At 47.6% G+C, this 13,780-nt stretch overlaps 1 protein-coding gene across 2 annotated transcripts in view; it reads right to left on the bottom strand.

Moving 5' to 3' along the window:
* CLPB (ClpB family mitochondrial disaggregase) overlaps window positions 1-13,780 on the bottom strand; it is a 159,162-nt gene that overhangs the window by 9,470 nt on the left and 135,912 nt on the right. For both annotated transcript variants that reach the window (XM_070425556.1, XM_070425555.1), the window contains 5 exons: window positions 13,183-13,238; window positions 7,435-7,479; window positions 6,919-7,080; window positions 941-1,097; window positions 65-138 (listed from right to left, as the gene is read on the bottom strand). In XM_070425556.1, the coding sequence (XP_070281657.1) occupies window positions 65-138; window positions 941-1,097; window positions 6,919-7,080; window positions 7,435-7,479; window positions 13,183-13,238 (494 nt within the window). The remainder of the gene's footprint in view (window positions 1-64; window positions 139-940; window positions 1,098-6,918; window positions 7,081-7,434; window positions 7,480-13,182; window positions 13,239-13,780) is intronic.

Here is a 13,780-nt window from a genome sequence, read left to right on the forward strand (position 1 = left end):
CATAGCTTTAGGCTAAGGGGATCCCCCACCCAAGGCTCCAGTGGGAAGGACAAAGACCTCTTACTTTCAGGATGGGCCGAATCACATTCTCTTTGAAATTCTTTGATATGGTGATCTTGTCACTAATTTGGACATCCCCTGTAGAAACAGAATCATAAACTGACTACTCCCCACACCCAGGGGCTTTGGGAGATGTGCCAGCCTCTTGACCTCGTCCATGAAAAGAGCCCCGGTCCTGTCCCTGATGAGCTGTGTGATCCTGGTCAATGTCTCAGGCTCTCTGGGCCTTGGCCTGGTCTTCTTACTTGAACAGTGAGAGGACTGGTCTGGGTACTTTCTGAGGCCCTTCCAGCTCTTATGTACCACAAAGCCTAGGGTTCTTACAGAGGAAGTTGTGTGAGAAAGGGAGGGAAGAAGAGGAGAGTCAGGATCAAGATTTTAGTTTTGACTTAGAAGAAGGGGGCAGGAGGGTTCAATTCCAAATGGGAAGGTGACAGATATGGCCTTCTGTCTGGTACACTCCTCCTTTCCAGCACTCTCCAGCCTACCTACCCAGGAAGGCTCCTCGGCTGAAAAAGTTTGTGTCCATCTCCATAGTTTTTGATCTGCTGCCCCCTCACTGCACCAAAGAATCTCTGTTAAGTAAGGGAACCTTCAGCTCCCCAAGACCCTGGCCTCTTCTTGGTCCTTCACCTGGGGTGCTCCATCCATTCCTCTGTCTGGGACCCTCCTGTCACCTGAGACCTGGGGCTTTATAGAGGAAGTAAGGGCATTGTCTGCCTCCCTCCATATCTGGTATGGTGCTTAGAATCTGGTCACTGCCAGCTACCAGGACCCTCACCAAGGCCTAGGACCCCAATGCCATCCTTGCCCCCAAGAGATGTGCTGGTGATCTGGGCACTTGCCCAGTTGCCTAGACAGCTCAGGCTATGTGCCATACCAAGGTTCTCGGCGATACGGTTATGGCTCATCTCCAAAGCTTCCTGCCTCAGCTGCAGTGCGTGCTGTGCGATCTCGTCACTGGCCACGTTGGAGGTCATAATGAAGATGGCGTCCTTGCAGTCGATGGTTTTCCCTTTTCCATCTGTCAGCCGGCCCTGGGAATGAGCAGTGACTGTACAGTTAAGGAGCTACAAGACCGAGCACCTCTTCTAGGAGGTCTCTCCAGAACCCATGTCTCCCCTACCCCTGGCAGAGTCAGCTGCTTGCTCCCTGGATTCTCTGAGCACTGTTCTCACCCTCGGTTGCAGTGCTCACTGCCCTGGGCTGCAACTGCTTCACATACTGAGCACCTGCAGCGAGACTGCATTTGCTGTGTCAACAGTCAGGGTATCTAATTATCCCTGGCACCCAGAAGTCAGCTTGATTTCACATGCACCCATCCAACACACTGTTCTGGAAGCCCACTCTAGTCCAGGCTCTGTGTTGGGGCACTGGGGACCCACTGAGCCTTTGACATGCTCCCAGTCTAGAGGAGCGACACTTAGGAAACCAGTAATGACAAGTCAGTGCATTAAGTGTTATTACAGGGGAAGCCCAAGTTGCTGTTCAGAGGAGGGTATTTCACTGGGCCACTGTGAAGATGAGATATGGTCATACTGAAGAATATTCCTTAGTTAACCAAGCTATGCAAATTTATTTTTCACTTTACCCACATCTGTCTTTATTAAAACTGTGCAAATGTTGTGAAATGTTATTACTGTAGCAAACACATATATATTTGTTGGATCAAAATGAACAGAAACAGAGAGGAAAAGAAAATAATGGTCTTCCTTTAACCAACTTGGGAAGTTTCCTTGGAATCTTTCTTTCTAGAAGTGACATAAAAGAGAGCATCTGTACTGGAGACAGATGCACCAAGGAAAGAGAAAAGGAGCAACAGCAGAGGAAGAGACAGAAGAACAAGGAAAGTATAGGTCATTTAGTTCAAGGGCAAGGAGCTCCACTCACTCAGCAAACCTCACATCTATCACCGTAAGCAGCACTTTGCAGTAGAACAAAAGCAATGATCAGGACCTCACTGAGAGGCACTGATGGAGCAACAACAGTGGACACTGATGGGCATTTCCGCCATAGGGACCTGCTTAATATTTTCTGTGTACCATTGCACTCCACCCACCAGAAGCTCCAAGAAGGTAGAGGCTGGATCTTGTTCTCTCTGGGTCCTAGAACAGTGTTTGGTGCATAGTAAGTGTTCAGTGCCTGTAAAATGCCTAAATCCTCACAACCCCTACAGAGGAACTGAGGCTCAGAGAGGTTAGGTAACTCATTCAAGGTCTCACATTAGTAAACTCTACAGCTGAGGCTCAAACTATGTGATCACAGAGACACACCCTTCCTTCTGCACCAGTCTACTGAGGTCATACGAATAGTGCTGGATAAATGAGGCTCCATGAAATTTTATTTCCCTAAGTAAAATTTTCTCAGAATTCTGCCAAATTTAGTTTGCATCCTTTGATCCTTGCTGGAGAGAAACAACTGAGACAAGTGTGGGAAGAAGGAGACCTGCCTGGGATTTCCTTTGGGTTACAGACAAAACATAGCTCCTACCAGGCCAGATAACATGACTCTGGGGGACAGGTCTGTGGGCTCCTGCCTGTCCCAGCCTCAGCTGGAAACCAATCCTCAAGCGTTTTCCTTTCCCTGTTGCCCTGACTCAAAGTCAGCCCCTGCTTCTAAAACCAAAGCAATGGTGCCCTAGCTGGTTTGGCTTAATGGATAGAGCATCAGCATGTGAACTGAAAGGTCCCAGGTTTGATGCCTGGGTTTCAGGCTCAATCCCCAGTAGGGGGCGTGCAGGAGGCACCCGATCAACGATTTTCTCTCATCACTGATGTTTCTATATCTCTTTCTCTCTCCTTTCCTCTCTGAAATCACTAAAAAATAGAAAATAATAAAATAAAATAAAAATATTAAAAAACAAAAACAAAACCCCCCAAAGCAATGGTCCTCCTAGGCAATATGGGAAGGAAAGTGCATTGCCTGAGCACCTATTACATGCTGGCCATGGTATTGGGTGCTTTTCAGCCTCACTTTACACTAGCCCTTGGAACAGGCCTCTCAGAACGTGTTATTTCCAATGGGGTCTGTTCAAAAGGGGCCTCGTGATCTAAGTCCCTGCTCACTCTCCCGTCCCTGCCTTTGGATGGGACAAGGGGAAGGCAAGGGCACAAATGGATATTCTTGAGCTTTTGCCATTAGTTTTCTTGCTTATAGGTTACAATACGAGAGAATCCACTCCTTAGTGGGGACCAGGTCTGCCTGAGTGTGTGACATGCCCAGGTGCATGCATATGACACTATATGTTCACAGTCATTCCTGAGGACTGAGTGCACACACTGCTGCACTGGCCAGAGCAATAACCAGCGACGATTTCATTCTGAGAGATCAAAGCTGTGCTCATAACTGGGCCTGAGGATGGGTCCCAGGTGGATCAGGGGAGCAGGTGCAGTGTATGACTGACCCAAGGGTGACTTCATGTCTCTGTCCTCAGAGTCCTTGGCAATAAAGATGTGGCCCAAAGAGGGAGCTGTCACTGTCCCACCTTCCAGCAATGACTGGAACGCTCACACCCTGGGTGGGGTATGAATGCTCACCCGAGGGCTCCATGGGCGGTTTTCCCACTGCTTGTCTCTTTGAAGGGAGGAGCAGAGGGTGGGCTTTTTGCGGGCCAGTCTCTTCCTGGGACTCTGGCTCTGTGCCATAGGGGTCACCTGGGATGTGACCAGCATTAGTCCTGCTTGGTGCTTTGAAGAGAACAATAAATTCTGCTTTTCTGGGCCCAGGCTTGGGAGAACTGGCAGGGTAGGAATGGGGGGTTTCCCTCATGCCCCCAGACTGGATTAGGTGCCCTTACAACTCACAGCACTTGTTTCTTGTAGTGCAGCACTCACTATAGTTCCCTGAACTGCCTTTTGTTGCCTGTCTTCCCCACTCATTCATGAACACCGAGGCAGGGACTGTGTTTGATCTGTGTCCCTTCTGCCCCATAATGAACCACCGTCTCTTGCTTTGCTCTATCAATTCCTCCTTTGACTCTTCCTGGTAGGTGCAGGCTCTGTTTTAGCCCTTTCCTCTTCTCTGTACACTATTCTCCCTAGTTGAGAGATCTCATCCCTTCTCTTAGTTTCCATTACCCTGTCTGTGCTGGACCATTCCTGAATCCCTATGTCTAGTACATACCTCTCCTATGCTCCAGATCAGCAGTTACCAACCGGTGGTCCGTGGACCACTGGTGGACTGTGAGGTCCGAAAGGATGGTGACCGCTGGTTTAAGGAAACCTTTGGAGCAATGGTCGCCAACCGGTGGTCCGTGAGGTCCACAAGGTTGGCGACCACTGTTCCAAACCTCTCCAACTGATGAATGACCACTTAGACATCTCCATCCGGCTGTTCCTCAGGCATTGCCTTTTAACAGTTCTAAACTCAGCTCCCCACCTTCCTCTCCAATTTACAGCTCATTTTCCTGCATTTCCTGCCTCAGCTGATCGCAGCAGCAGCAGTCCAGTCATCCAGGCCAGAAATCCAGCCACTGATCTCCTTAGCTCCTCCTTCTCTCTTCCCATCCAATCACTGAGCCCTGCACAGTGACCTCCTGGTAATTCTCCCCATCCCAGGGTCCTGCTTTAGACAGGCCTCCCAGCTCTGAACTCTTCAGTAGTCTCCTCGCTGCCCCCTTCTTCCTTCCTTCCTCTCACAGCTACCAATAAGAACTTCATAAAGTGAAAACCTGACCATGTTTCTCTCTTGCTTAAAGTTCTTAAAGACTCCCTATGATCCACCAAATAAAACCATGTTCCTTTGCCTGGCATTTTAACCGGCCCCAGTCTATTTAACCCACCTCATCTCCACTATTCTGTTCTCACTTTCCTCTGTAGTCAAGCAGTATGAACTGTCGGTCCCTGGGTATAGCAGGCTGCCTCATGCTCCCTATGTTTCTGCACATCTGATGTCTGCTGCTGGCCCTTCTCACCTATGTTCATCTGGCAAACACTTATTCATCCTTAGAAGGTTTGCTTAATTACGTTAGTCACAAAGCATTTCCCGTGATGTTGTGGGCTCTGGCAATGGTTGGAGTAGGACAAGGTCCCTGTCCTCAAGGGGCACAATGCATATATCCGGCTAAGCAAACTCGGATGGCAGCTTTGGTCAATGGAACCAAGGGCATAAATATCAGAAACTGCAGTGGGCTAGAAGAGGCTGCAGAAAGGAATTATCAATTCCCAAAAGGCCATTGTGGAGTGACAGCAGGGGAGGGGTGGACAGGGCTTCCATGTGGGGCCAATTGTATTTCAGTCTGCAGTTGCCTTCTGTCCTCTGGGCCAAGGAGGCCATCAGAGGTACCTCTCCAGGGATGTCAGAGGCCAAACCGGCTGCTGGATTCTCCCTTCCTGTGAATGCTTCACTGCTGATCTATCTCTTTCTTTTGGTCCCAGCGGCATGGAAGTTATTATTTAAGCTGCAGACTCTGGAACTGAACTGCTTGGGTTCGAACCTGGATTCCCTCTTTCCAGCTGTGTGACTATGGGTGAATTACTGATCTCACTTTACTTCAGTTTCCCCATTTGTTACATGGAGGCAGTAATAATATCTATCTTCCGAAGGTTGTTGGGAGGATTAAAGGAACTTATACATGTAAATTTTTAGAACAGTGCCTGGCATACAAAGTACAAAAATATCAACTATTATCACATGTCCTTTCCACCTGTCTACCAGCCAGGGAGCCCCTGGAGGGCAGGTTTGGTGCACAGCTGACTATCTGAATCCCATCGAGTCTGGAACAGAGCAGAAGGTTTTAGGGCACAGGCATACCTGAATTTGTGACATTTGAAGGACTGGTCTTCATGAAACAGCAGAAGTGTGGGGATAGGGAGTAGCTGAGAAGCTAGGAAGACCTCGACAAAACTGGGGTAGGGGCAAGGATGCTAGGCCAGGTGGGGAAGGTGGTGGGAAGCTGTGGGGACATTTGAATGTGGGTCTTCTTGGCTTGGTACCTGGTCTACTATTTGGTTCAGGGGGAGTTCCTTCATGTACCTCATCTAGTGCACTTGTGACAGGGGAAGCAAAACTCTTTCCTGTTTCCCTAGGGCTAAGTAGAAAAGGTGGGTAGGACTCCATGTGGCAACATGCTGGCTAATAGAGCTTCTGTGAGGGAGAAGAGAAGGCTCATCCTGATCTGCAGTCCCTGGAAAAGGTGGAGGTCATCCCTTCAGATAAGCTCTCCCTCAAGGTAAGGAGCGGTACAGAGGGGAGAACTGGGGCTCTGGGGTCAGATATATTTGCAGCCCAATCCTGGCTCCTCCACACAGTAGCTCTGTGGCCTTGGGCAAGTCATTTATAACTGCTGAACCTCGATTTCTTCATCTGTGAAAACTGAGATTGTTTCTACCTTGCATGGCTATTGTGATGATTAGTGATACCATCTGTAAAGTCTTTAGCACAGCCTGGTATATAGAATGTGCTGAATAAAAGGGCTTCTTCTTCTCATTTAGAATTTACTCCACGTGTATGTGTGCATGTGTGTGTGTGTGTTTGTAGTGGGAGGGGGATGCTGTCTCATTTGTGATGAGCTTGGAGCTCCTCGGAAGAGGTCCATGAACCAGAAAGGTTCTTGAGCTTACTTTGGATTCAGCCTTCCTGTATGTCACACGAGGTCCCTGATGCCTGAAGATGAAACAGCTGGAACTACAAGTTCAGGTCTTTCTCTCCTGGCACCTCTGCCCCACTCTGTCTCTCTGGAAGGTAGCCTGGGCCTTGGTCCAGAGAGGGAGTGAAACCACATCTGCTAAGTGCCCAAATGTACACATGGGGGAGCAGCAAGATGAGGAATGATCTGACAGGCCTCTGGGCCCTTGGTTCCTACTGCTCACAGACCCTCATACCTAAGGGTGTCCCTGCCTCCATTCCGGCCCATTTCACCTCATCAAACAGCTGCAGCATGATGGTAAGCACATCTGGATGGGCCTTATCCACCTCGTCAAAGAGCACCACGGCATTGGGGCATTGTTTCAGCTTCTTGGTCAGCTGGCCACCCTCCTCGTGGCCGATGTAGCCTGGTGGAGACCCAATAAACTTGGCCACCTAGGGGAAGGAAGGAAACATGTTACAAAGGCCTTTCCATGCTTTGACTTTCCAATTTGGGGCAAGCACAAGAAGATGGCTTTACATACAATGTTAAGACTGCCTATCTCAACAAGGAGTGTCAGGCTGAATCCTGGGGTGGCAGGAATCCTGCTATGATGGGAGAGCAAATAGATCTTTTCTATGCTTATTCTTCAGAGTAAATCTTATGCAAACAGGTCAGTGACCCTGCTGTACACATATGTCCCCAAAGGACAAATCCCAAGGCTACTGGAATTATCTCAGGCCCAAATGACAAGCCACATCAAAATTCTCAGCCCTGCAAACCACACTTCACTGAGGACTCTCACTCACCTCATGCCGCTCCTGGAACTCAGACATGTCCAGCCTGATGAAGCCCTGTGTGGAAACAAGCATGAGTCCAATCGGCAGGAAGTTAAATACCCACAAGCTTTCAGACCACACCAACTCAGGATCTTCCATCCCATTCTTATATGTTCTTTCTGGCTCCTTGCCTCTTTTTCTGTCCACTCAGTCCTTATATGATTCCATTCCTTACCATAACGAACCAAGTCATGTCCCTGTCCTTCTAAATTGGGCCCAGAACGTCTCTTTTCTCAGGCAGGCCTCTACTGGTCTGATTACCACATCATCCACCCAACTTCCCGTTCTCCCATCCATTCCACATTTCCTGAAGGCATCCGTGTGTGCTGGGCACTGGAGCTACAACAGTAAACAAGACTTGGTCTCTGTCCTTGAGGGGCACCCATTGAGTAGGGTGGGCAGACATGGACAAAGTCAGTCACAATCAGCGTGGATCATGATGACATGGAGGGGAGCAACACATACCCAGATGGCTGCATGGTGCCCTCACATTTGCAAGTCATTGTAGGCACATGCCCTTTTAGTTTACTTTTCTTTTAAACAAATAAACCTTTTTATTTATTTACATTTCTTTATTTTATCTAAAGTCACCCATAATGTAGCTTGCAGCCTTTCTCTCACCACTGCTGGGCCTAGGGGTGATTTCCAAGAAAGTGGTCCCCTGGGGTAAGGCCTGACCATGATTAGCCCTGGAAGAGAACACTGGGTAGTGTGGCATTTGTGAGCCAACACAGGCAGAGAACACACTCCCTTTCATGAAGAATTTAGGGAGTTATAAAGGCATTCATGGGTGCCGTCTCTCCACCCATACAGGGTTCCCCACTCTCTCCCCAGGCTGCTCTCTTGCTGGCACATGCTCCTGTCTGAGAGAGCACACTCACTAACCTCATGACTCTTGAGAGCTGGGGATGACGGGTGCCAAGGCCCTGGGAGGGTGGTAGCTATATTTGAAATGCAGGCCTATTCTAGCTCGGCCTTTGGTCTCATATTCACTCAGTGATGTACTTCTAGTTTTTTCTCTGTCCTGTCACTCTGTACCCAAGGTACGGGGTGGCAGAAAGAGCCCCAGGCTGGCAGCCAGGGGCCTGCTTCTAGTCTCAGTTCTGCCACTATCTGTGTAGCCTTAGGTACGCTGCCTCCCCTTTCTGAGCTATAGTTTTTCCTGTGTAACACAGGCCCTGTTTCCTCTCCTAGTCTCGCCAGGGGCCTGAGGAGAGGACCTAACCCAGAGGTGGGAAAGGCCTGGGAGAGTTATGAAGGTCATGTGGGGGTGATCCCTGCTATCTAAGCACATGGGACTTAGCTAGCAAGCATTTTCAGAGGGCCCAGACAGCTCAGCCAAGAGAAACAGGCTTCAGGAAGGGTGGGAAGATGGACATGGGGAAGCTGGGAGTGCTGCCCAGAGGGAGCAATGGGCTGGAAGCCATGAGATGGGTATCTGATAATAGCTCACAGTCACTTACTATGGGTGCTTACTATGTGTCTGGCAAGTTATAAAGGGCTCATAACATTTTCAAGTCTGTGAGGTAAGCACTATTATCATCCCCATCTTACAGATGACAAAACTGAGTCACAGATTAAAGTAACTTGCCCAAGGTTACTCAAGCTTGACAATTTGGCTCCAAGTTTACACCCTTAGCCATTTATTCTACTGCCTCATATTTCTGGCTCTGTCAATCAGTTGGGCTGTTGGCAGTCTTCATCTGAAGGGTTCTGAGTTTTGTGCCCAGATATCAATGTCCCAGGATACTGGGAGTATAGACTAGGGCTTACTTATGTCAAGTGATCTGGATTCTACTAAATTGTTAAGTAAATTTGAACAAGCCTCAGGGCTTGATTTTCTTGACTGAAATAATTTTGGTTTCATATGAGCTTAGCTTAGGGTTATCTAGAAGTGAGGCAAGGATAATGACAGTAATATCCAACATGTATTGATTGCTTACCAGGTGCTAAGAATGTTGTTTATCATTTTATTTCATCTCATTAACATTCAAAATAATCCAATGAGATAGGCACCATTTTAAAACCCATTTTGCAGATGAGAAAACTGATGTAAACTGAGATCCTGGCCAACTCCACAGAGTAGTTTAGAATTGGGATTTGAACACAGGCAGCTGGACTCAGATTCATGCTCTGACCCCTTTGTCATTCTGCCCTATAACTACAAGTCTTTATGGCTCCACCACTCTATTTCAGGATGAGATCACAGAAAAGCATTAAGGTTTTTTTTCTCAAGGGCTATTAACCCTAATAATGGGAGTTAATAAAGCTGCTCAATTTGGGAGGCATAGTAGAGGCTAATGAAAAAATAAGCTCATGGATCTGATAAAAAATTATAAAAATGTGCAAACAATGTCTTGTGAGGCAGCCAGGTCTAGAGCTATGAGTGACTTTTTATAAATGAGGCAACTAAGGATCTGAAAGCCAGAACTTGAATTCAAGTCACCGACTCTCAAGCCAGTGCTCATTTCATTTTGTTAGGCCACTTTAACACTGGGCCCTATAGTGACACTTCCTACACACCACTCGTTGGATTCTGGGGGTATTAGATAGCTTACGGTCCAGGGCTCTTGGATTTTGAAGGTCTCAAACATGCCTATTACATGGCCATAGAATGTCTATGCTAAATGCAGAATCTGTAATCAGGGGTTCTGCAGAAGAACTACCTATGATTTAAAAATAAAACACATGAATATGATAGGATTCTCATGCCTCTCATCTCCCTATGCATCATAGGGACAAACTGACAAGTTTACACTTTAGCCTCCTATTGCATGTGAGAACAATGATATTGAGAGAAGAGTTGAGAGATTGGCCCTGGCCAGTGTTGCTCAGTGGTTAAAGCATTAACCTGTGTACCAAAGGGTAGCAAGTTTGATTCCCAGTCAAGGGCACATACCTGGGCTACAGGTTCAATCCCTGACCCCAATCGGGGCACATGCAGGAGGCGGCCAATAGATCTGTCTTTCTCACATTGATGTCCACCCCTCCTCCTACTCTCTCTAAAAACATCATAGGGGCCAGGCTTGTGTGGCTCAGTAGTTGGGTGTTGACCTATGAACCAGGAGATCATGGTTCAATTCTCAGTCAGGCCACATGCCAGTTTCCAGCTTGATCCCTGGTGGGGGTGTGCAGAAGGCAACCAATCAATGATTCTCTCTCATCATTGATGTTTCTCTCTCTCCCTCTCTTTCCTCTCTGAAATTAAAAAATATATATATTTTTAAAAATCATAGGGAAAAATACCCTCAGGTGAGGACTAACAAACAAACAAACAGAGTTGAGAGACTGGATTCTGATTTTACTTCTTCCTTTAACAACTGACCTTGGACAGACTCCTTAATGCCATAGGTCAGTTTTTGCATCTGAAAAATGGGTCTGATTTAGCATCTATGCTGTTTTCCTCATAAGATCAAATAAGACAGTCAATAGGGGACTGATGTGGAAAATATGAGGTGATGAATAAATACAAGACAAGGGAACAGGCACTTACTATGTGCTAGAGCCTGAGCTCATTTGATGCTCTGACAACCTCAGACAAAGTACTAGACAGCCTCACTCTGAGACAAGAGAGCTGAATTATACAGGGATAAAGTAACCTGACAAAACAGAACTGGAACCTGTGCCAAGAAATGACTGGCTCCAGAACCTGGACCACCCAGCCCACTGTCTCCAAGGGGTGATGGCGTTATTTCAGTCTCCTGGGTGAGGCATGCGTTGAACGTGCCATCAGAACACCCTGCACTGGTGTAAATATGCCTCCAACTGAAGTGATGCTCCAAGTGAAAAATGACTTGCATCATCAGTCTTTCCACAAACCCCCTCGCCTTTCTACACCAGCAAGTCAGCAGATACTTTCCTTCTACTTCCACTGTGTATGAAGACACATTAAGACAGCTCGGATAAGGAGATTATAATTTGTAATTAAATATTAACCTTTCTGACAGTATTAAAATTAAAACACTCAGAATTCTTCATCCCTAATCAGGTGGTTCCTGCCTGTAACTGCATCTTCCCTAATAGTCTTGCTAGTTTATGGCCCTTTCCAGAGTGCTAATTGTTTCAATCGCTGCCAACCTGATGAATTGTCTTAAAAATGCTATTTCAGTTGGAGCACACTAGCATGTCATGTGCTGCATCTTGCCTGCCTGCCTGTCAAGTGGGTCTGCTCTGGGTTTGGCTGAGGCAAAGCATAGCTATTAGCAGAGCCAGGGAGGCTTAGAAGGCTTCAGCCAGTTATTAGGCAGAAGGAGGCCATGGATGCAGCTCAGGACACAGCCTGAGTTACCTTGTTTCTGTGGCTGCCAGGCCCTCAGGAAGGTGGCAAAGGGGCAACTAGGTCAGAAGCAGGACAGGAGGTGCCCAGGGCTCTGCTGCTGGGGTAGTTTGGCTGGCAAGGTCTGAGCAATTCTTATCACTTCTGCTGGGGAGGCCTTCCACAGAAATGAGGCAAGGGCACCTAGGGTCGTGGGCACCCACCAGTGGTGGGCAGGGGGATCTTAGCCTCCACCTGGGAAGGCTGGTAGAAGAAAGGAGGTTTGGCCTTCAGTGAAATGTTCCTGCAGTCTCCAAGAATAGCTCTCTCTGGCATTTCTCTCTGCATGAACGTACTGCCTGTCAGCATAGAAAGTCAAACTGAGCGGGCCTCAGAAAGCCAGAGTCTGAATGAATAAGGGATGGAGTGGTCCTCTCCTATGGAGAATCCAGGGCTGGGGAAAGGGGACTGTGACAACCCCACAGCTTAGACATAAGAAATCTGATTTGCCCTGGCCAGTATGGCTCAGTTGGATGGACGTCATCCCATGCACGGAAAAACTGCTGGTTCCATTTCTGGTCAAGGCACATGCTGAGGTTGCAGGCTTAATCTCCAGTAGGGGGAGTGCAGGAGGCAGCCGATCGATGTTCTGTTTTCACATTGATGTTTCTCTCTCTCTCTCCCTTATCCTCTGTAAAAATCAATAAAAAATCTTTAAAAAAAAATTCTTAAAAAAGAAAAAAAAAGAAAACCTATCTAAAAGCTCATGTGGGATGGAGAGAAGCAATAAGACACCCCCTTGTTCCTACTTGTTTTCTCCTACAGGCCCCAGGACTCCCTCTGGCATGGCCTTGATGCACAGTAATGGTATGTTTCTACAGGTGTTTCCTTCTCCAGACCGAGTTCCTCAGGGCAGGGAAAATGTCAAAATTAACACTTTTTAAAGGAACTAGTATAATACCTGGCACAGAGTAGATGCTTGAAAATACTGTATGGATGAATCTCACTGGGTTCTCCCATGTGCCCCAAGAGTCAGGGCAGGGCAAGGAGTAGTCTTTTTATTTCAAAGATGAAGAAACTGAGGTACAAAGAAGTTGGATCACTTGCCCAAATTCCTGGAGCAATTGGTGGCTGAGTTGGGGCTAGAGGTGAGGCCTGCTTCACATTCCAGAGCCCCCCCCCCCTTTTTTTTTTTTTTAGAAAATTCTCACCTGAGAATATGCTTATTAATTTTAGAGAGAGGAGAAGGGAGAGGGAGAGAGAAAGAGAGAGAGAGAGAAAGAGAAGGAGCGAGAGAGAACTGTATATGGGAAGACACCCCGACCAACTGAGTCACACCAGCCAGGACCAGAGCCTAACTTTGACTGGCTATTGTCAGGTTCAGGGAGTCTGAGGGTTTTGGGGCTAGCAGGAGTGGCAAGGTCTCAAAGGCCTGAAGATCAGGCCTAGGTCCCAGTCCTTACCTTTTTGGCATCTTTGTGCATGTATTTGGCTGTCTGCTTGGCCAGCTCTGTTTTTCCTAGTAAGAAAGAAGGGAGAGGAATTGGGTTAGGACCAGGTATCTATCTCCTGGAATGAAATGTTAGAAAAGTATGGACACTGAAAATAATATGTTTTATGGATGGAAATGTTGACCCTTGGAGAGGGTCAGTGACTCTTACAAAGTCACCAAGGGAATTAAAGGTGAATGAAGCTGGGACCAGAATCAAAGTGTGAATTGCACCTTGATTTTTCAGTGGATGAGGACTGAGGCTTTTTCTCAAGAGCAACATCCTAAGAGTGGGAGGTTGACTCTTACAATTCAGAGCCAACTCGTCCTTTGAAGCTCGGCACAAACCTTGCTCCTCCAGGAGCACCCTGCCTCCTGGCTCACTGCACTGCATGTTCTCTAGACACCCATGATCTTGCCATCCTGCAGGCCTGGAGCCACAGACCAACTAGAGGTAGGGAGGGCACCTCTCCTTGGCTTCACAGACTTTGTAATATAAAGAAAGAATGACACTACCCAAGTGGTGGCTCTGAAGGGCCATTTTGTAGGATGGTCAAGCCCTTGGAAGTCAC

This window comes from Myotis yumanensis, unplaced genomic scaffold, assembly GCF_028538775.1.
Source record: "Myotis yumanensis isolate MYYU_CA2020_CCGP unplaced genomic scaffold, mMyoYum1.0.hap1 SCAF_10, whole genome shotgun sequence".
In the NCBI taxonomy this organism is placed as follows: domain Eukaryota; kingdom Metazoa; phylum Chordata; class Mammalia; order Chiroptera; family Vespertilionidae; genus Myotis; species Myotis yumanensis.